At 38.7% G+C, this 24,090-nt stretch overlaps 1 protein-coding gene across 5 annotated transcripts in view; it reads right to left on the minus strand.

The window, feature by feature from the left end:
* LOC109038400 (centromere protein N-A) overlaps window positions 1-24,090 on the minus strand; it is a 76,380-nt gene that overhangs the window by 26,256 nt on the left and 26,034 nt on the right. For 4 of the 5 annotated variants that reach the window (XM_019053441.2, XM_019053444.1, XM_019053443.1 and 1 more), the window contains exon 4: window positions 20,541-20,683. The exons of the other annotated variant lie outside the window; for it this stretch is intronic. In XM_019053441.2, the coding sequence (XP_018908986.1) occupies window positions 20,541-20,683 (143 nt within the window). The remainder of the gene's footprint in view (window positions 1-20,540; window positions 20,684-24,090) is intronic. 5 annotated transcript variants of the gene reach the window in all.

Consider the following 24,090-nt stretch of genomic DNA (forward strand, 5'->3'; position numbering starts at 1 on the left):
CCTCCTCTCATACAGCGGATTGGATAGTTCGAATCCAGAAGACTTCTTACTGTAAAGAAAATACCTTCGACAATTTAAAGAATAAAAAAATTACAAAAGATCACAATAAATTTGAGTAATGTTGAAAATAAACTCCCTCATAAAAAAAAAAAAAAATAAACTAGATGACGAAATTAAAAATGCTTTGTAAATTTTTGGTTGTATAAGACATGTTTGACATTCCGAAAAATGAAATATTTCTGGACTAAATAAGGAAACATACCATTCATGGCAAACTCTGTTGCATGAGATTTCAGATGATCAAGAGGCCTCTTGAATTTAGATGGACTCCATCAGGTTTGTTCCGATCATAAAAAGTCATAATTTCGTCATCTAGTTTATTTTTTTTTTGTGTGTTTGGGAAAAATTCGGGGGCAAAATTTCAGATAAGATGTTCAAAGGATTGACTGCAACAGGAATAAGGTTTGGGGGGTGGGAGAAAGTTCTCAAATTCTACTTTCTGGTGATGGAGTATATTTAAGAACTTTCTGTCAACCCGAATCGCTCGTTTTCCCCCGACTCATCGCTTTATCCGGCCTCTCTTGTTGAGTTAGCTGCACCCATCAAGTAAGTAATGGCATAATTTTCACGGTACCTAAATGCATAGAGTACAGAAGAACCGTAGTTATTACGGTTCTTCGCTTACGGTTAATACATACTAAAAGTTCAGATCGGTCACGGCAAGGATGAGAGAGAAAAGGTTTAACTTGCCGCCCCGTGCTCAGTGTGCTATTTTACCCTTAAAAAACCGCAAAAATTCGATTATTTTTCAAAAATCTCAAACACTCTACTTCGAAATTGGCCAAAACCCCATCAGGCAGTACCCTACTACAACTTACAATTTGAATTTTTGATTTTGAATGAAAATCACTCTCCGAAACCTTCATTTTAGCATTAAATTCGATATTTTGGAGTCCGCAACTTTGCAACGCTGCCGCGGGAGCAAAAAAATTTGTATGGGCATGAAAATTTCAGAAAAGTCCCATCTTATACCAGGTAAAAACATACTAAAAATTCAGATCGGTCAAGGCAAGGATGAGGGAGAGGGGGTTTAATTTGTCGCCCCGAGGCCAATTTTGCTATTTTACCCCTAAAAAACCACAAAAATGCGATTATTTTTCGAGGAGCTCCGACAACCTATTTCGAAATTGCCCAAAAACCCATCAGGGAGTACCCCACTACAACCTCCAACTTGATTTTTTGATGTACAACAAAGTCGCATTTAAAGTGAGTTCAGGCGCACCGTGTGAGGCCATCATTTATTGAAACTAGTTCAAAGTTATTTCTCCAGAGAATCGTCACTCTCCTTAAACTGAGGCAGAAGGAAGGAGATTTTTTGGTGAGTGCTCTGTGATCCAAGATTTGCAATTTGAGATGAGAATACGGTTTTTATTGAGGCGTGTAACAATTTTTGGTCGTTGAATCACTTGTTATAATTGAGCCTTGGCGTTACAGATGCATCAACTGTTGAAAGTGGCTTTGCCTGCGCTAAAATTCTAGGTGGCGGTAGCCACCCCGGCCCAATCCAAAAAACTCTCCCTAAAAAATGACGTGACCAAATGAAAAAAAAAAAACCGACGGGTGGCTGCTGCCTAACTAGTTATACACGAAACACCTCGATCGGGCTTTTCTGCACGGTTTGCGGTCCATTAAGCTCTCCTACTAATTAAGTCATAGAGTAAACCCCAAAAACCCTATAATATTTGGGTAGAGTATGCTCAGCTCTACTCGTAATGCCCACCCTTTTTAAGTTTCGCTGAATATTAAAAAAGTTATTAAACTTTAACGACGAATTTTGGACCCCAAAACATGACGATGACGGAATAGACCAATCGCTCAGCAGATGAGCAGATTCGGGGCAGATTCGAGACCCGCGAAACGCCCGGCCGCGTGTTCATTTAGACAAACCTACAGCTATAATCGTAGAAAAAAACCCTACAAAAGTATATATATTTTGAATCAGCATTATAAAACTAAAAATGCACTTTTGGAAATTTGAATATAATGACATATAAGGGAGAAATAGTTCATTTTCTAGTATTTCCAAGGCGACCTGGGGGCACGGCTGTGAAAGTAGTGGTAGCATAAAACCCATTAAACTAGGTAAAATTTAAATCCGTAGACGCCGGAGATGAAACTTTTGGTACTTTCGCAGACCTACATAGTCGTCGAAAGGAAAAAATAATCGAAAGAAGGAGGGTCCTTCAATTCTTCAAGCACATTTGAATTTGAAAATAACTTGTAGAACCGCGCGATGGATGGTGAGCGCCGACTCCAGAGGTTAAATTTCAGGTTATGCTACATTGCTACTGTTATTATGGCTTTAAATATCTAAATAATTAGAAAAAGGTAGATTAATTGATGCGTGTTTCCATTTTATCGTAGCCGAAGATGACTGGATCCATTTCTATACAATCCTTTTATGATTCCCGCACCCTTAATAAAAATTGTTACAGTAAGTACCTACCCAGATCACAACCTGTTATTTCTTCCCAGCGTCCCTGATCTAGTGATCTTTACAAGTAATTGTTAATGAATAATTGATGATATCCCACTATAGTGAGTCCTAGATACTATTCTCGTCAATCAGATTCAGCAACTATTCACCAGAAAATCATCCTTCCTCTCAATACAATGATGTCTGTCGGGGTCTCAATCTGTGAGCATGAGGTTGCGTTTCCACTTTCTCCTAAAATTTTGCTAGCAGCCGAATTCCTTTGGAGTTGATGTGTCTCTCCTCAGTGTATCATGCTACTGATGCATAAAGCCTCAATGTTTCTATGGACTTGTAATGCTCTATATTGGAAACGCGGTTTACACATTCACCCGTCAGTGGTGCGTATGTGTCTACTCAAAGAAGCTATGCTGCACTCCGTTGATGAAATCAACTCAATGTAACAACATCCAAGATACTTGACTTCAAACATTACTGTTAATTTGATTATTAGCAAGTCTCTTGGATTCTGTTGAAGTGCAAGTTGGCAATGCAGTGTAAAACTGTTAAGTTGGTAGTATGGAGTACTAACCTAGTCGTGTGAGACTGCGTGCTGTAGCGTAGTCAGGTTTTCTTACATAATGTGATAACTAGAATAAATCACTGTTCGGTCATCTTAACTCTCTTCAATGCCTTCCTTTTTTTACATATTATCCACTGCTTTAATTAAGCTACCTCAACAGGTTATGTGCCCTTATAAGTAAAATTTACGCGTTGTTCAGTTTTCGATCGCGAGTTTGTTTTTTCGTTCCGTCGCCGTATCATGTCCGTGAGCCTACACCTCGTGCCGCGTACCGGTCCTGAAGCAGATTTCTTCAGAAAATACTGAAAAATCTTCTATGACGACTGACGACGACGATCAATCAGTGGAATCAACTTTGGAGGATCATGACGACTGACGACGACGATCAATCAGTGGAATCAACTTTGGAGGATCAATCAGAAACTAACGACAAGCTGCCTGCATCACAGCCTCAGCAAACTTCTGACTCCACTATGGCTGCTGGAGCGGCTCCCTTGCCCACCTTCCAGAAACTCAAAGGTCAAGAAAATTGGTCAACTTGGAAGTTCCAGATGTTCAATTTCCTAAACTATGATGATCTCTGGGATGTAACAGATCCTACACAAGAAGGTAATGATTCACTTTCTAACAACTCAGCTACCAAACTGAAACGACGGAAGGCTTCAGCAAAGATTAATCTCATGATCGAACCATGTTGCATTGTGCATGTTCGCAATACTGAAACCCCCAGTCAAGCATGGCAAAAACTTCAAAAAGCCTATGAAAGCTCTGGTCTATATCGTCGTTTAAGGTTGTTAAGAAACCTCTTCAATGTTCGTCTTGAAAATTTCCCCACTATGACGGATTATATTTCAGAAGTTTGTCTCAACAACTGAACGACATCAGTGCCCCACTCGATGATGAATTTATCGGTGTTATTCTTCTTAGTGGTTTAACTGCAGATTTTGATGCAATGGTCCTAGCTCTAGAGCATTCTCAGACTAAAATCACGTCTGACCTTATCAAGAGTAAGCTTCTAGACTATGCCGATAAGAAAGTAGAAGAAAATGCGCAAGCCTTCTTCACTGGTAAACGACCCTACAAAACTATTAAATATAATTATTGTGGTTTATTAGGTCATCGCACTGTTAACTGCCGTAAGAAACCCAAAGGAAATGGTGAGTCAAACACATCCACTAACAATGCCTCAGCATCATCCTCATCTCATTCTGATGGCAAAGACTCAGACATAAAAACAAATCAACAACATGGGAAAAAGAAACCTAAACACTCTTTTTTCACAGCACTAGCATCTTTTAATTTTAGTTGTAATGAATGGTTTCTAGACTCTGGCGCCAGCAAGCAGCATATGACATGCTATCGTGAGATCCTCACTGAATTTCAAACTTTACCACCAGAATGTATCACTACTGCCAGTAACACGGTCATTAAATCACAAGGTCAAGGTAATTGTTTGATTAAGTTGCAAGGATCCACAGAACCGATTGAAGTTCATGATGTGTTGTATGTGCCTGATTTAACTGTCAATTTGTTATCTGTAAGCCGATTAATCTCCAAAGGTTTATCTGTCCTCTTTGATGATGAAGGAGGAACAATCATCAATTCTGATGGAGATATTATTGCAACAGCATCTCTATTTCATGGTGTTTATAAATTAGATGTTCAATCCAATGAGTTTCCTCAACAGCAAACTGAAGTTTCCTTTACTTCAGCAAACTTAGCGTTGCAGGACAACCAATCCTTATGGCATCGCAGACTTGGTCACTTAAATATGCGCTCCATGAATCTTCTTAAAAATAGTCTAGCTGATGGCATCACATATCAAAACTCTCGAGTAAACAAACCGTGCGCACAGTGTGTTCTAGGAAAACAAACATCATTGCCCTTCGGCAAATCTTCTTCTCGAGCCAAAGCCAAATTAGAAATTATTCATACTGATTTGTGTGGCCCAATGCCTGTACCGTCACACAATGGAGCAAAGTACATTCTAACTTTTACCGATGACTTTACTCGAAAAACCTGGGTATATTTTCTCAAAGCTAAAAGTGAAGTATTTAACAAATTTCGAATCTTCCAAAACTTAGTTGAGAAACAATCAGATCGATCCATTAAATGCCTACGTTCTGAAAATGGCAAAGAGTATGATAATTCTAAATTTCGTAATTTTTTCGATGATATAGGTGTTCGCCATTTAACTACTGTTGATTACACTCCTCAACAGAATGGAGTCGCAAAAAGGGTGAATCGCACGCTACTCGAAAAAGCCAGATGTATGCTGTTTGATGCAAATCTTCCAAAATCATATTGGGCAGAAGCAGTAAATCATGCTGCATTTCTCAAAAATCGATCTCCAAGCAGAGCAATTCCAGACCATACACCAGAAGAAATGTGGTCAGGTGAGCGCACAAATTTAGTGAATCTCAAAATTTTTGGCTGCAAAGCATATTGTCACTTACCCAAAGTTAAAAGAAACAAACTAGATGCTAAAAGTAAAATCATGATTTTTGTTGGTTTTTGCGAGAATAGTAAAGCCTATAGACTTATCGACCCGCAAAATCCTACGGTCTTTACAAAAGCTAGAGACGTCATATTTGATGAAACCTCATTTTTAAATAAAGATCCATCACTCAACTACAACAATGAACGGCAATTCTTTTCCAGCACATCTACAGATGATTCTCAAACACTCAGTGAACAACATGATGTCGCATCTACAAGCAAACAGACACCACAATCTACAAAAGAATCTCAAACAAAGAATAAACCAATTACAAATGAATCAAAAATACAAATTGAACAAGTTACAAATTTGGCAGAAAATTCAAACAAAATGAAATCTACATCTTTTGAGAAACTGCTGATCTCACAGAAGAAGATGAAGAAGATATCAGTTCATCAGAAAGCAGCTCACATGAAGAATCGTACGAGTCTATCAATTCTGACCAAATCACAACCGTTATTTCAGAATTATTACCAGATTCTCAAGCTGTTCAACCGCAATTAACTTCAGAAACTGATGTCCAAGAACGCCCTACGCGACCTCACAATCTTCCTGCCTGGACTGCTGATTACAAACTTTGGCAAGCTTTAATTCATCCTAACAACCAAGAAATACCCGACACACCTAAACAAGCTCTAAAAGATCCTGAATGGAAACGAGCCATGGAAAAAGAACTACAATCCTTCGAAAACAACAATGCGTGGGAAATCGTAGATAAACCCCATGACCAAAAGCTTTTAGAGACTAAATGGGTTTTCAAAACTAAAATTAATCCAAGTGATCATCATCAAATAAACAAAGCAAGGCTAGTAATTAAAGGTTGTGCACAACGCTACGGTATAGACTATTTAGAAACGTTTTCACCTGTGGTAAGGCACTCTACACTAAGACTACTATTTGCTTTATCTGTACACTTCAATTTAAATTGTTATCATTTTGATGCCATGAATGCATTTTTCCACGGAGAACTAAATGAACAAATTTATGTGAAACCGCCAGAAGGTCTCATTCTTCCTGAAAACAAAGTGTTACGCCTCAAGAAAGCTGTTTACTGTCTAAAACAAGCACCTCGTTCTTGGAACTCACAAGTAAACTCAGTTCTCATCAATAGTAATTACCAACGCTCTAGACATGAACCGTGTGTCTATTATAAAAGACACGACAAAAAATTAACAATTATTGCAGTTTTTGTTGATGACTTCTTCACGTTTAGTTATGATCAGGAAGAAACTAAATTCTTGAAGAATTAACCGGAATATCTGGACCAATCACACACAACTGTGACAATCAAAGTACCCTGGCACTTGCAGAGAATCCAGTTCATCATAGGCGGACAAAACACATAGATGTACGTCACCATTACATTCGAAAACAAGTTGAAAACAAACAAATCATCCTCAATTACGTTCCTGATGAGCAAATGGTCGCAGATGTGTTAACAAAGCCAATTCCTAATCCAAAGTTGAAATTCTGTGCAAATGGCTTCGGTCTCAAAGTGTAAAATTCTAATAAAATTTTCCTTGAATATATTTGGCTTATAAGCAAAGTTCTATTTTTAAACGCGAATCTTTTAAATAATAAAAAAAAAAAAAAAAAAAAAAAATTCAATTTACATCTTTTTAACTTTCGTGTTTAATTTTATTCATTGCCAGATTGAGGAGAAGTGTTTTTATGTGTTAAATTTTTAGCAATCTGTCATTTCAATTTTTTCCTCAAATGAATTTCTTCCATTTTTTCACATTGCCAAATTGAGGAGAAGTGTTGAAGTGCAAGTTGGCAATGCAGTGTAAAACTGTTAAGTTGGTAGTACGGAGTACTAACCTAGTCGTGTGAGACTGCGTGCTGTAGCGTAGTCAGGTTTTCTTACATAATGTGATAACTAGAATAAATCACTGTTCGGTCATCTTAACTCTCTTCAATGCCTTCCTTTTTTTACATATTATCCACTGCTTTAATTAAGCTACCTCAACAGATTCTGTGTCAGAAGTTGATTGAATCGACTAATTTGCCTGTGTTGGGATAAAATTCTTCAAATAAAGACTTTTCATATTGACCTCTGCAGAAGGTATGTATGTACACTACTTTACTTCATTGGTTTAATAAAATTGAGATGCTAACTAATGCAGGCTATCCTTGATGATAACCTTTCTACCCATTGGCTAAAATTTGCAGTACCTGGAGACGCAAACTTGCCGTAGCTGCTTACCACATATGGGAGATAATACAGAGCGGCTGTTCAATATAATACGTCAGTGCCTCCTGACCTCTAGATTATCTAAGTCCTCGTCTGACAAATTTACCCACTATGAGAGTGTGACAGAAAATTAGCTGTTTCAGTTAGCACGGAAAATGGATACAAGAATTAATTCTCTGGCACACCCTGAAAGTGAGTTAAATCTCATTAGATGTGGAATTTGGATAGCCAGAACTGGCAGAATAATGAAACCTATTAATCGAGACTCAAACAGCCAAAAATTATAGTCCGGGCGACTAAAATTTTTGGCTGCTACAGCCTCAACATCCACTGACTATCTCCTTTGATAAAGCGTAAACTGCTCACATTTCTCAAGACAAGATAAGGAATGCCTGCGCTTGAAAGCATTGCTACCTACTTACTTGGTCTACCAGTCTTGATGAGGCAGTGTCCTGCATCCTCCATGTTATTACTGCTGATTAAATTGTAGGTCAGAGAGGCTGGCTATTCGTAGTATAGATGATGTAATACATTACTGACTTACCTGCAGTGAGCTGCAGAATTTAGTTTGCATTTTATCATCAGCTTGATAGAATTAAAAGAAAGGTGTTCACGTAGGATATAAAATTCAGCCCTATGTAAAGGAGATGTCTCTACTGTAAAACCCTGTAAACTCATGTTTCAAGCATAGGTACAGTACAAAAGAGACGGACAATGCAGAATAGTCATAAATCAGAAGTGGCTCCTAAGTTGTTGTTCATCTGATTCCTTGCCTAAAAAATTCCTTCAGAATATCGATTGCTTAACTTCATCATTGAAAGAATAAACAAGAATTCTCCGTTCTACCCTGATAGCGCATTTAAACTCAATCCGTACCAAGTACCAAATCTGCATGACCAGTATTAGCGGATGCAGGCTCATGAAAATGAAATTGTATCAAACTGTTTCATTACAGTTCAAAAGATGTATGCTATTGCGATTGAAATTTCAGTTGTGGCAACTGTAATTTTTGCTTGCGAAAGGATCAACTTTTGCTGTTAATCTTTTCTGATGAAGAGTGAACTGGTCACATTTCTCAAGATACATAATGCCATAGCTTTAGAGAAAGCTCTCATAAAACAAAAAATTATTGATAAATACTTACTTTGCCAAACGCTATCTTTATGAGACGGTATCAAGCGTTTGCAATGTTATTACTGATGATGAAATAAGAGCTCAGAGAAATTGCAATTTGAATGGTCAAAGGGCCTGGCAGGCATAACTGGGTATAAGCAGCGTAAATGATAGTGCTCCTGCACTGAGCTGCAGAATTTAGTTCTCATTCTATCATTAGCTCCATTAATCAAAAAAAAAGTGTCAGATATAATGTAGGTAAGACATACAAATTAGCCCTAAGCATAGGTGATGTCTTTACTGTAGATACTGCTTTTGTGCCTACGGCCTTGTCTCCACGAGCCATTTCACGAGATTTGTCCCAGGGAAAAATTCCACTTACGAAGTTGGGAAAAATATTGAATTAATCAATATTTTTCCCAGTACCAAGTATGGTACTTGTACCCCTAGGACCCACTGAGAGAAGAAGAAGAGGTGAAAACGAATTGTGCGGTATTTTATTCATTACTACATTGTTAATGTTTGTTTAGTTAAAATAATGTGTCTAATTGTCAATTGAGTGCAATTATTATTTTAATCCCGGTTAAACACTCGACTTTAACCAATTTATCTTCCCGCGAAAACTAGTCGCAGGACTGTATGAGCCCCGTCCCGTGGAGACGGTAACTGGGAAAAATCCCAGAAGTTTCATTCCTCCGATTCGAACTTGGGACAAATCCCATGAAAACGTCCCGTGGAGACAAGGCCTTCCGTACACAGGAGATGGAACATTACATGAAAGTCATATATTAAAGGCGGCTCCCAAGTTGTTGATTATCAGGGTTCTTGCTCGATACATTCACCCGCTTTGAAGGTGTGACAAAAATAGACTGGTTAATTTTATCATTGAAAGTAAACCCATTAGTAATTAAAATGGCACTCTCCCTTTCACCTTGTTGCGCGTTTAAAATCAATCGGTCGATGTGGACTCTAGTTGACCAGGATGGGCAAATGGAGAATCATAATGATGAAAGTTATCAAAGGATATCATTGCAGCAGGCCGATTATTGAAAGTTTGAAGCAGTCTGATAAGAGATCGAAATGCGATATATTGCACGGTTAAGATAGGGCTGTCTTGCCTTGTCGTACTGACATAGTTTCAATAATCAGCATGCAGTTGAGAAAATTTATGTCATCACAACTAAAGTTTATTGTATACCATCTCCTTATGAACGGAAATATTTAACGTAAGTACCAAGATGATTTCATATGTTGTCTAGATAGAGATGGGAATGCACATAGTAAACAAAGTAAGTAGCATCTTTTCGTTTCAGGCACATCGTTCCCTCAGTAATCAGAGAATCATAAAGGAAAACCAGAGACAAATAGGAAAACTCACAGCCAAAAAGGTACCTGGAGAGAGATGCATGATTCATGATTCATGCAAATTAAGAATAGTCTAATTTGGAAGCATTATTCCTCAGGGCAGCATAAAATTGAAAACGTTTCGTGCGTACAATAAGAAAACCATTCAAGAATTTATATTGTTATTAATTTCAGAAATAATATGACAAAGAAAGAGAAAGGAGCCTGGAGAAATTGCGATGATATTCTGCTCAAATCCGATCCAAAATTTCCGAAGTTTCGAACAAAACAATAACATAAACTCTATCTATCGCCTCTGTGGTTTCTATCGTGCGTAGCCAATGAGAATTAGGCAGTACGTCAAGTGACCCAACTTGGTCACGATTTTAATATTGACCTGCGGTTTTGTTTCTGTGACACAGGGTGTGCCAAAAATATGGATCCTTCTTCTTGATGTCTCGAGAACGATTACAGATTATTGACTTGCGGTTTGAGCGAAACTCCCTTCAAAAAAGGTGGGCTGCTCTCGAGTGGGGGGGGGGGGGGCGTCCGGGGGATCGTTACCTCTCTACTTCGCGCCCGGGAACAGCTTTTAAATTTAAAATGGGAACTCTCTTTGCCTGATACTGCGTAGAAGTCATGCCAAAAATACATGATATCCTTCCAAAAAAACAAAAATATGATTTTTGTACAAAATTTCGGCCCAATCCAAAAAATGTCACTAATTACCAAAAAAAAAAAAAAAAATCAGGCACCCAAAAAATATGATGGCAGTACCGTTTGGATTCATCATTTAAAAGGAAATGATATCAAAACGGCCCAATTTCCTCCTTCATGATATACTATACACCCCAACGTTTTTCACCAAAAAAAAAAAAAAAAAAAAATTTAAACACCTATAAGGTATGATGACCTGAACACGTTTTGATCCATCGCTTTAAAGGAGTATGATAACAAAGCGGACCAACTTCTCTGAAATATGCCCAGCCCATCTCTGATCAATACCTAATTTTTTCGAGACCTTCCGACTCATCGCTGAGGAGACACTGATCATTACTTGACCCTTAGTGTATGTCCTTGTTTAGATGTCAAAGAGGTCCATATGAGAACTGTAATGAATTTTTTTCTTTAAAGAGATAAAAAACAAAAAATCGTCATAAAATTGAAAAATAATTCGAAGAAAAAAAAGGAATGGGCCGGCCGGTACGTACAAAAAAAGGGGGAAAATAGATACATTGGTATAGTGGGGCCGATAAGCGTAACAATCGTGCACTTCTGGAAGAAAGCATGAAAATTTCAGGGATTCATCTCTACCCTATAGACTTTCGATTTAGACATAGACCCCAAAAATCTGAGCCCCCTGGGGGGGCAGGGGGGCCCCCAAATTTTGAATTTCGTATAACTACTGAACGGCTAATGTTAGCGTAATTTTTTTACAGCAGGACGATGGGAAATTTTATTAGGAACAAAAATAGTTCTTATGAATTTTTCTGTGGGATCGATATTTAAGACGTGAAACGGGAAAAACCAGCGGGGGACGGGGAGCCGGCCGTTCTGAGGCAGATCCGCGCGCTGCACTGCCTGCCCGGGACGCGCGCGGCGGCGGAGTACGGTGTTCCCGACGAAATAGCCGCTTGTCTCGGTTTGATCTCAACGGTGCGCGGTTTTAAAAAAATTATAAACATATCGTACTATCTATAAAGCCTTAAAATAGGGCTTAATTTTTGCAGGTAATATATGTATACAAGTGAGCGCACGGCAAAAGAAGGAGAAGGAGAAGGGGCTAAGTGCTGGAGTTCGGGGATGTTTTGTTGTACGGGTTTGTCAATTTTTATTAAAGCATCCGAGATGACTGTATCAGACATCAGTTGAACGGAATAAAATCTGACGCACAGTTGTCTCGCGAAGAGGGGGGGGGGGGGGGGGGGGCTAAAAATCACAAATCTTTTTTGTTAACCACGATGACCTGAAAAATTATTTTAAAGTGTTTTTTTTTTCCCTCTCTCTTTTCCTCGGTGCTGCGCCACCAGAATGATATCTAATATGCTTACATACCCTAAAGTTCCTGGGAGACGGCTTCCAGCCAGACTTTTAAGACAGGGAAACTAATTTTGTAAAAAAAGAATATACATAAAAACATGCTTATTCTCCTCTCTAAGGAACATATTGGTACATCATTGCTACGTATAGGCATTTTTTAAGAGGACCAAAACCACCTTCAAAACTTGCTCCGAAAAAAACGCCAAAAGAATCTTGAGAAAGCTTGATAGGGATAAAAGACCCCCAAAAAACATGCGTTGGACTGCTTCCTGTACACTACAAAGAATATTATTAAGTAATAAACAGCCGCCAATATCCGCTAATCTACAAAAACGGTCCATTTGAGTGATAGGAAGTCGCGCCTACTGGGGACCTATCCTGTTCTTATGTCGTCAATTAAATCGCGCATCATTCGATTTCCCGCAATCTCGGTAATTTTGCAACTGATTACTGATTACTGATTTTGACTGATTTGTTGATATATTGACGAGAAATTAAGCTTTTGATAATCTCTAAAGCTAATTCGATTAGTGTTATACTGTACGATGCAGTTTAAGCTGTACGTTTTGTGCACTGCATATTTTGCAAGTCCCGTTTCTTGACAATTTTCTCCGACATACTTACAAATCAAAAATCGGTACGAGATTTGGTGGATTGAAAAAGAAGAAATGCAATGAATTTCTTCCTGACGTACTGGTCCTTCTCAAAGTTCTTTAAAGGATCAGAACCTGCATGATAAATAAATTTCCTCCTACATTAATATTTTTTTCGATACAAATGTTACCAACTCCGCTCCAAACTCCGTAGAACAAAATGAAAGATAATATACATGGATTTTTTTACTACTCATTCCATTTTTTATTTCTCGTGGAAAGTACCAATAATATCTTTATAGGTGACTCGATAAAAAGAAGCGATAGGATTCAGATATCTTCTTTTAGTGTATTTCCTTCCGAAAATACACTATTTTATTATTCATTATAATATATTGTTCTATTTTTTTAAATATGCATATTTGTTGAATAACTGAAAGAGTGGGGAGTTCATGAAAATGAAAACTTCTATTGACTGGCTGGAGGAAAAAAGAGGAGAAAAGAAAATTGTCGGAATGTTTCGTATGTAACCTGTGCAATTGCGAGAAACCAATTAACATGAACGAAAAACGATATTGGAGGAAAATGAAGGAAATCTGGTAACCTTGGTGGCGAAGGGAATGTGAAGCCCCCCTCTTTACTCCTCAAGTAATGTTTTAGCATCAAGTTTTGCAAAATTCTTGCATATGTAAGCAGCTTATGGTCCCATTCGCCGAAAGTAACGTGGAAAATAAACTAAAAATAAGTTATCAAGGATCCGCCGTTTCCAATAGTCATTAAAAAGTGGGTCAAAATCGTATATTAAAACTTGTTATTTCGCTCTAATATCTTAAAAAATGTAACCTTTTAAAGAACCTACGTGAGGAAAGGGTAATGCACTCAGTACCGAGATCGGAAAAGCTCTGTATTCAGAGAAAACAAGACGTGTGATGCGCGATGATCGACCCCTCTTATTGACTCGGCGCTTTCGCATTGGAGTATTTCGCCTTTTGCTTGTTTTTATGTGTTACTAATAAAAAGTAGGGCTTGTATCACTATGAAAAAGTATTTAGGCAGTACAGTAAATTTATAATTATTTTTAAAACTGCGCACCGTTGAGATCAAACCGAGACAAGCGGCTATTTCGTCGGGAACACCGTACTCCGCCGCCGCGCGCGTCCCGGGCAGGCAGTGCAGCGCGCGGATCTGCCTCAGAACGGCCGGCTCCCCGTCCCCCGCTGGTTTTTCCCGTTTCACGTCTTAAATATCGATCCCACAGAAAAATTCATAAGAACTATTTTTGTTCCTAATAAAATTTCCCATCGTCCTGCTGTAAAAAAATTACGCTAACATTAGCCGTTCAGTAGTTATACGAAATTCAAAATTTGGGGGCCCCCCTGCCCCCCCAGGGGGCTCAGATTTTTGGGGTCTATGTCTAAATCGAAAGTCTATAGGGTAGAGATGAATCCCTGAAATTTTCATGCTTTCTTCCAGAAGTGCACGAGTGTTATGATATTTTCCACTTATCGGCCCCACTAGTATGCCCCGACATTTTCGCATGGGTGACCGACCCGGTCTTGCCAACATCCATGAAGTTGTTAAGAAAGAAGCATTGTAAGTAGGAGGCACATAATATTCGCAATAATACGCTAAACCTCAGTAGTTTATAAGGCCTTTTATCACGAACAAACAAAGAATATGGCATTGCTTGAAAGTTGTTAAGTTGTTCACTCATGTGTGAATATCTTTCAGTCTATCTTTCAATGACGATTTCGAGAAGGACTGATCCTCCTTTGGACGACGATACTTGTTCATGTATATATGCAAGAGAGACGATAATCACCCAAAGACATTGAATCACGTAGACTGTGCATCCTGTGTTACGGAAGGCGAGACAACTTTGAAAAATTCGCATGCGATGAGTGGTGGCACCAACCCGCATCGATGAGTTCGTGTGTCCCAGTTGCGCAAATCTGCGCATGCGCAGTAGCGGCTCCAGTGAATTTTCGTCGGATTGTGAGGCTTTTTTCCGCGGTTAATAATTAGTTCGGAAAAATGAAACAATGCTAATCGGGTGCAAAATTATGTGTTCTATAATTCTTCTTCTTAGGAATTTTGTCTAAAAATGGACTCTAAACGAAATATTCGTGAAAAACCGAGCGCGAGCATGAATTCTCCATTGCCTCTTCGAGAGCTTGGGACACACGCTCTCTCCCCTTCCCGCCCGCCCATCATGGGGCTCCTAGAGACTTGCCTCGCTCCGCCAGTACTAAACCGACCCGAACGCACGGTCTACGTGATTCATTGTCTTTGTAATCACCCTATTATCTACCACTTGCATGTACGGCCGGCCGGCCCATTCCTTTTTTTTTCTTCGAATTTTTTTTCCAATTTTATGACGATTTTTTGTTTTTTATCTCTTTAAAGAAAAAAAATTCATTACAGTTCTCATATGGACCTCTTTGACATCTAAACAAGGACATACACTAAGGGTCAAGTAATGATCAGTGTCTCCTCAGCGATGAGTCGGAAGGTCTCGAAAAAATTAGGTATTGATCAGAGATGGGCTGGGCATATTTCAGAGAAGTTGGGCCGATTTGTTATCATACTCCTTTAAAGCGATGGATCAAAACGTGTTCAGGTCATCATACCTTATAGGTGTTTAATTTTTTTTTTTTTTTTTTTTTTTTTTTTTTTTTTTTTTTTTTTTTTTGGGTGAAAAACGTTGGGGTGTATAGTATATCATGAAAGAGGAAATTGGGCCGTTTTGATATCATTTCCTTTTAAATGATGAATCCAAACGGTACTGCCATCATATTTTTTGGGTGCCTGATTTTTTTTTTCTTTTTTGGTAATTAGTGACATTTTTTGGAAATTAGTGACATTTTTTGGATTGGGCCGAAATTTTGTACAAAAATCATATTTTTGTTTTTTTGGATATCTTGTGACAGCAGTGAATGTCAGTAAATGCGCTTTACAGGTAGACTGAAAGCTCCATATTCCAATCTACCCGAATAATTAAATTCAGAAGCATTTTGAACTGAGTTCATATCAAATCTCAATGGAAGAATAATATACAGTCTAAGCGAAAGAATAACAATGGTAAGGTTGGGTTTGTGTCTTTGGTTAGTGAAATGTAACGGCACGTTCTGAAATCTTGTTCGCAGTTGCTCTTTACATGAGTCACCTTTGAAACTCAAGTACAAGAAAAAAGACACATACGGCAAACAGAAGTAGGTAGCTTGCCTATTTTCTTTCTATCTTGCTCATGGACTCGGAGATCAGTCGAAAAGAGGGGTGAAAAGCAAGATTTCAGCGCGTATCTCTGGGAATGTGGAAATTCAAAATTTGTGGAGCGTCATCAGTTTGTTAAGATTGTCACTGTCCCTTGCCTCAAGAGGATTTAGGCGCTTCTGCTTCACCAATACATTGTTGACCTATCAATATCCTCTTATTTTGATCATATTTTGAAGGAGGGATTCCCATAAGTATTCCCGATTCTGTATTTGTTTCACTACAATAATGGCAGACGTACAATCTTTATGACACCATGGAGTGAAGGTGCGGTGCTTTACTGGATTAGCACTCCTACACTTTCAATGCCTACGTATTGTAAGATCATTAGAAACTCAACCAACAACATGATGAATTTCTGTTCCTCAGAAAGTCAGTAAAGGCTTTTCTAGTGAAGATGAAGCCTCCGCTTATATATTGTGGAAAAATTGTGGAACATACATGGAATAAAAGAGTAATAATATTTTATTGAATCAATTCATAGGGAAGAAATGAAGTATAGCTTGTGAAAATGGGGCAAACATGAAATTCAAGTTCAATCGAAAATATGCGCATAAACAGCGCCAAAATCGGAAAGTTTGATTTCCGGCGAAAGTTGGGTTACAGCGTCCGCATAAACCCGACGGAGGAAACTTGCATTACAAACTCGGGTTTCGTGAAACCTCGGTTTCGAGCCTCGCATAAAAACGTAGCTATTGTGGTCCAGGGCAATAATCCTTATTATTACAATCCTTATATTATGCCATATATTTATCATGTCCATTATTGCCAATAATATACTGAAGAAAATAGAACGGGTAATTTCCTTCGTTAATAACTGGGTTGTGGCAAACAATCTTAAGTTAAATTTTGGAAAAATCTGCATACTAAATCTACCCAGAAATGTGCAGGCCTTTGAAAAAGTTGTTTTCCAGGGCCATATTAGGAAACTAGCTGGTAGAGCTGACAGAGACTCCCTAATGAATTATTACTATGCCAACTTTGACTCCATTATTAACTATGGCGTTCACCTGAAGGGACATGCCTTAGATGTAAGTGATATCCTATTAGCCCAAAAGAAAGTTTCGCGTAAAATTGCAAAAAATGGTAGACTTGAGTCTTGTAGAAGGCTGTTTTCTGAACTCCGAGTTAAGACAGTTTCCGCTCAGTACATTTTTATCACAATCAAGGAAGCCATAAAAATGGGTTATATAAGTAAGGAGAGAAGCAAAAATGACCATGACAATGAAACAAGAAATATTCTAGTGAGAAAAACAAGAAAGGTTGACACTGGCTGGGACTGGGATAGCTTGGATTTTAGGAGATTCAGGTTTTTCAACAAATTACCTAAAGAGTTGAAAGAGATCTTTGTCAAAGCTGAGTCGCCAAATTAGTTCGTTAAGATATTAAAAGAACACTTTTTACAAACACTTACTACACCTTGCAAGAATTTTTAAATTTGTAATATTCATCTATTTTGTAACTTTTTCTAATTTGACTTGTCTTGAGCCTTTCTGTTCAGGCTGATGTACTAATCTTTATAAATAAAAATAAAAAATAAATAAAATCAAAAAGATTCAATTTGTAACTTTTCTCAACATCTATTTTTCCCTTAAAACTGCATAAGTTTTATACATTTTTTAGAGCTCCCCAGTTGGAAAAATACATTGTAATAAAGGTGTGATTTGATGCAGACAAGTTACAGCTTAATAACTATAAGGAGAGTCAAATATGGCCAATATGATGCAAAGCAGGTTCTAAAAAAAAAAGCAAATAAGATACTTCATCCCATTAAATAGCTGAACCCCACATTTCAAATTATGTTGGACGAGAGGAAGTTCCTTGTTGTTCATTTTTATTTCATGATCTGAGATACATGATGATGGATATTTTAGCTCCTGCATGGAACTATCAAACCAGGAGGCGTATTTTTGTTGTTGATTGTTTGAGTATTAGCAGCACAGTTGAGCATATTCGGGTCGGAAAAGACTTGAGATTAGACTTACAATATTGGTGCTGGTTGTTTGCCACCACCTACATCAGGTCACTTTTAAATCCGATTTTTATCAGGATATACTGTTGGCGTCAACGTTTGCAGGAATTTTACCGTCTGTCTAGTGGGTACCGAAAAATTTTGACTGCATCAAAGATGTTGGCGCCCCCGCGCCCTGAAAATATCGAACTTCGATACCTCTCCCGCCGTCTAGCGCCCTTTTTGCTATTTAGCGGATTTAGTTGTCCAACTCCCCCATGGATCGCGTATGCTTGTCAATTAGCGCCCCCGTCATCCCCTTCCTCCCCTCCTTGCAAATGTATTCATCCGTGCACCCGGTTGGTTACCTCGTTGCCAGGTTCAATTTATCTACAAGTTCCCACGTGTTGGCTCCCACTCCTATTGACTCCCTGCCCTGCTTTCTTGTTGTTTTTGCGTCCTGTGATTCTCTCGTAAGAAATCGTGTCGTTTTGGTGTTAAGTCTTCAAGATTTCTCATCTCCTACAGCCCATCCTTTGGATTAACTTTTGATCCACCCACGTCGTTTTCTGGTTGTATTCAGGTAGAATTCATGAATTATACCTCCCTTAAAATCTAGCATCTAGGACCCCAGCCCCCCTTTAGGCTTTACCTCATGGTTGCTAATTTCAGCCCTGACGAATATAAGTGTATTTTCTCCCTTTGTTCCTTCCCTCGCCCTGAGTACCCTTCATTAGAGCTCAAAGAGAACGAATCCTCCCCTTTGCCCCCTTGAAAGGACCCTGAAAACCCCTAATCCCTTGAAGACTTCAAGTTCAAGGTCATGCCTAGATTTCTCATGACCATGGAAGGCTAAATCTCATCTATGACTTCATGAGCAAGTCTTGTCACCCAGGAATAATGGTTAGATGGTTTCTGCACACTAACACTCAGTGGTAAGCTGATTCATGTATTTCACTCGGACACACCCTTTATGAATGGAATATGATGACTTCTGTACTTATGTGTTCCCCACCCCCTGTCCCTTTTCAGGTTCGCCAGAAGTCAGTTTCCTAGGCCCCAAAAATACAGTCCACTCAATTTATTTGTATCGGAAATTAAGCCCCCAAGATCGATATATCTTCCAATTTTATAGCGGCCCAAACAAGAGAAAAATGCGAAATCTTGTGAGCCACCCATTTTGGCTCAACCGATCAACAACGAGCTTAAGCTCATTTACGCTGATAGTCACTTATCTACGTCAAATTATACCTTTGCCATTAAGCACTTCATGAACTTAATCCCTGGATTATAAGGATGGCTAAAGGGCGAAACCAATGGGTCAGATGCGCTGGTCACAGAATCGTGTTTTGATGCTTGATTTTTGTAGATTAGCTGAAAAAGATAAGATCCGTCCAAACTGCAACTTTCTGCGTTCAACATTAATCGAGATATCACCCCTTGAAATGTCAGGTTTTTGACTTCATTTACAGCGGCAGTGACACCCTTGGTTTTTTCCTCTTTTGTTCGATCAGTGATGCAGAGGGTGCAACACAAAACTTCAACAACGTTAAATGTAAACAAACTGAGGTGAACTGACTGACTGCCTAATCTCCTCGCGGCGAGTGCGTCATCTCATGTCTCAGAAGATCTTTAAAGTGCAAAGTCGTCAGTCTCTTTAGTTTCTTTACATTTAATGTCATTGAAGTTTCGCGTTGCACCCTCTGCATCACTGATCGAACAAAAGAGGAAGAAGCCAAGGACGTCACTGCTGCGGTGAATGACGTCAAAAACCTGACTTTTCAAAGGGCAGTACTCGATTAATATTGAACAGAGAAAGTTGCGGTTTGGACAGATCTTATTATTTTTTATTAATCTACGAGAATCAAGTATCAAAACATGATTCTGTGACTAGCATAACTGACCCACTATTTCCATTGTTGTGTTTCAAAGTGGCCACTGCTAATTTATTTTTTGAGGGGAAAAAAAGCCAACTTTTTGGCTTGAAAATTTTTTAGAATATTTTGCTGATGAAGAGGAAAAACCAACGAGTTTTTCAATAAATTACATTAACTAATTTTCCAAGGAAACAACAAAGTATGACGGGAAGTGTGCAATGTCACAAACGGAGATACAGGATTTCCCACTTTGATCATCGATAAATGTAGATAAATACGAAAAATTGTCATGTTGCAGAAGTTCTGTACTAATTAAACAAAATTGTTCAAAATAAGAAGAAAAATATATAAGAGTATCAAACATTCAAATTTTAAATTTGTCTTTTCCTTAATCATTTACAGTGCTAATTACGACGATTTAGCCAAAGCTGGTCCCAAGGAAATCAAATTTGCAACTACATATACAGGAGAATGCCTCCACTTTTTGTCAATTGTAAATTCTATGAAATTTTAGAACCTTTTCAAAATGGAGGGAGTTGTAGGGTGGAAAACCATACTTTCTTATCATACAGGGAGAAAAATTTCATTGAACTACTTACGGCATTTTCTCTGTTGATACGAATATTCTGCAGAATTGCTTCAGATACTTCATCAATAGTTGATCTTGAATTAAATCGGTTATTGATTCTTTCTAGAAGCTCGATGCAAGCCCAGTTTGTCTTTCCGCCATGGTAAGCTTTATCTGGAGGAAATACAAATTTATTGATGAATGAATAAAAAAGTCTTGAACATAAAAAAATTATTTATAAAAGAGATGGGAGAGCCCACCTACATACTACCCCACAGGGGCTCAAGCAGACGATGTAGCCCATCAAAGCAGGTGGTTTCCTTACTCTGGAAGCTTCCTCAACCTCAACAAATTTGTGAGCATATGCTTGCAAATCAATCGTGAGTCGTCCTCGTTTTGATTTGAGTCGAGAATATTTCTTTTAAACAAAAAACACACGGAGGTCTCAATTTTGTATTTGAACCAAAATCGATGTTTTAGATTGTTCGTCTTTTTCTGCATCCAATGAGTGGTCCATTAAGCTGGAGAACCAAAGGGTTCGAGAGTTATGGATGATTGAAGTTTCCGCGCTACGCGCGCCGAACTGTGGTTCCAGAGCTGGATATGGGTGTTATTGAATCAGATTGAAAGTTCAAACCGTGCAAAATAAATTTTTAGGGCTTCTTGAGGGTCGCTGAGTTCCGAAATTATCGATACTTCAAAAAAATTTTCTATTAAAATTACAGCTTCAGAACGGCCCACTGAGCGGCCGGTCAGCGTTCAGTGCGCCTAAAAAGTAATGTTCCGAAGCTGTAATTTTAAAATAAGTTAATTTTTTGGAGATATCGGTAATTTTTGAACTCAGCGACCCTCAAGAATCCCTAAAAATTTATTCTGTAAGATTTGAACACTGAATCTGATTTAAAAACACCCAAATACGGCTTTGGAACCATAGTTGGGCACGCGAAAATAGGTTGGCGCGCGTAGAGCGGTAACATCAATTGTCCATAACTCTCGAATCCTTTAGTTCCCCAGCTTAATTGACCACATGTTAGATGCAGAAAAAGACGAGCAATTTAAAAATATTGTTTTGGTTCAAATATAAAACTGAGAAGCTCAAATTGAGCTTCATACTTGGGCTCAAGTATGAGTAATAGCCAATGTTTGAGGAAATTCGGGGGGGGGGGGGCGAAAAAACCCGTTTTTTGGCAAATCTTCGGAAAATCTAAAAAAAAAATTGTTGACCAGTGTAAATATTATGTTAATGCAATTCCTCAAACATTTCCTGGCTTACAAGGGGAGGCTACCGATTGTCCCCCTCAGATCGGGTTCTTTGGCAGAGAGGTAGAATAGGTTAATATAAGAAACCATATTTTCCTTTCGGTGTCATATGAAGTTTCCGTTTTTTCGTGTCAGCGACACGCCCAAGTTGAGCCTACTGTGCGCGCACCTTTTAGTGCGATCCGAGTGTCCTTAAAGTCAAATGCGGCCGTTGCCCTAGCGGTAGCGCGCTCGCCTACGGCGCCGCAGGTCCGGGGTTCGATTCTTGATCCGTGAATATTATCTTTACAATTGATTATTTTTTTGTTTTATAATCGCTTCATCACAACAAATTGTAAGTCACCTTGTAAACGTTATAATGCTAATTACAGGGTGGGCATAAAGTAACTCAAAAGTGTCTGTAACTTTTAAACTAAAAGAGATATAGGGTTCCGGTTTAGACCATTGTTCATTGTGGCAAGGGGCTGACTTTTTCAGGGGGCTTATTAATGGGGCCCCCAAGAGAGCCCCCCAGGGGGGGGGCAACTCGAGATTTTCAACCCCCCCCCCCTTTGTGATACATCGTTAGAAAGAAGATAAAAAAACAAGAATGTTCGCGCAAACCGAAGATCAATCCGACTTTTCGTTCCCGAGTTATTCACGATTAAAGTGCGCTTAAAAGACAAAACGATAAAAGTTCCAAAGTGCGCTCAGAGTCATGACATCGGCTTCCATTGCAGGCATTGAGCGCACTTTGAAACGGGGGAAAACAACGCCGATAGTGTAAAATTTTCAGGCGGTAAGCCCCCTTCCCCTCCCTCGCGAACTGATGAGAAGTACATAATCCGATAACTTAGCTATGAATGAAATAATAGTGCTACGAATTTTAACCCGTAGACGGCCTCTTTGCGACTTTTCTAACAGACGTAACAATTTTTGAAAATTAATCCAAATTGAACTTAAATCGTAAATAACTCGGGAACGAAAAGTCGGATTGATCTTCGGTTTGCACAAACATTCTTGTTTTTTTATCTTCTTTCTAACGATGTATTACAAAGGGGGAGGGAGGGGGTTGCCATTTGAAAATCTCGAGTTGCCCTCCCCCTCCCTGGGGGGGCTGCCTTGGGGGCCCCATTAATAAGCCCCCGCACCGTAAAAAATCAGCCCCTTGCCACAATGCACAATGGTCCTTTGGGATGGTGCAAAACTGCTCTATATCTTCCCACCTATCACTCACACACCTCAGAGCCAGCTCTACAGGTATGTTTGTGTACATGGAAACGACATCAAGAGAAATAAGGCGAAAACCATTGGGCAATTCTAAATCATTGACGAAATCAAAAAATTCAAATGGGTTTCTTACATGATATTCAGTTTTACCCACAATGTGCGATAAAATTCCTGATAAAAACGTAGCCGCTGCATAAGAAGGTTAATTTGTGGTGCTCACAATTGGTCGGAGCGGCTTATCTTCCTTATGTAATTGAATTAATCCATAAATTTTTGACACCACAGCAGACCTCGATTTTAACATACCTGCTTGAGCTTCAGTAATATATTCCTTTCTACACCAAAAGTCGACAATAGTGGCGTTCTGTTTTGTTTGTACTGAGCAGGCACCAGCAAGTGCCTACTCACCCTATAAGTACTGCCATCGTTCAAAAGATCTAACATTTTTTTCTCATAATCAACACTATTGATGATGACAGTTTTATTGGTCTTGTCTGCTCTGATGACCTTGATTTGACGATTAAGCTTACAGAAAAAATAAGTTCTCCTAAAATCCTCTTTCAAGAATTTGGTAAAATAATAATCTCTGAAAATGTTGTTTGGAACTACACGGATATTTTCAGATTTAGAAACTTTGCTGACCTGGTTTTGGTAATCACCAAGAATATTTGCAATGCCACCCCTAATACGCGACACAATTGGTGGCAGCTCAAACCTGATTTTAGTTTCCACTGTTGCAACAATGCGCTCCAGTAGCACTGGTTTCATAGGAGGAGCGTTATTATTGTTTGATGCAAAAAAGGGAATGGAAAACCCTGGACCCAAACATAGAACCGGTATACATAATCAGTTATAACAGAATCAGACAAATTTTCTATCCAAGAGTCTTTCTTTCCAAGAAATGGTAGGAATCTACACACATATTTAGAGTCCGCTACTTTCTTCAGCCAATAAAACTTATGGCCCAACCTTTCATCCAATATTGTCCGCAACCTACAGTTCTGTTTTGTAGAATTTTGGATAAAATCACCCAGGGCATAAGGAGGAAATACGTTTACGATCTTGGTACGGGATCTTAACAGCTTGGTAAACGCATGAATGGCCATAAATAT

Source organism: Bemisia tabaci, chromosome 1 (assembly GCF_918797505.1).
Source record: "Bemisia tabaci chromosome 1, PGI_BMITA_v3".
NCBI classification, from domain to species: Eukaryota; Metazoa; Arthropoda; class Insecta; order Hemiptera; family Aleyrodidae; genus Bemisia; species Bemisia tabaci.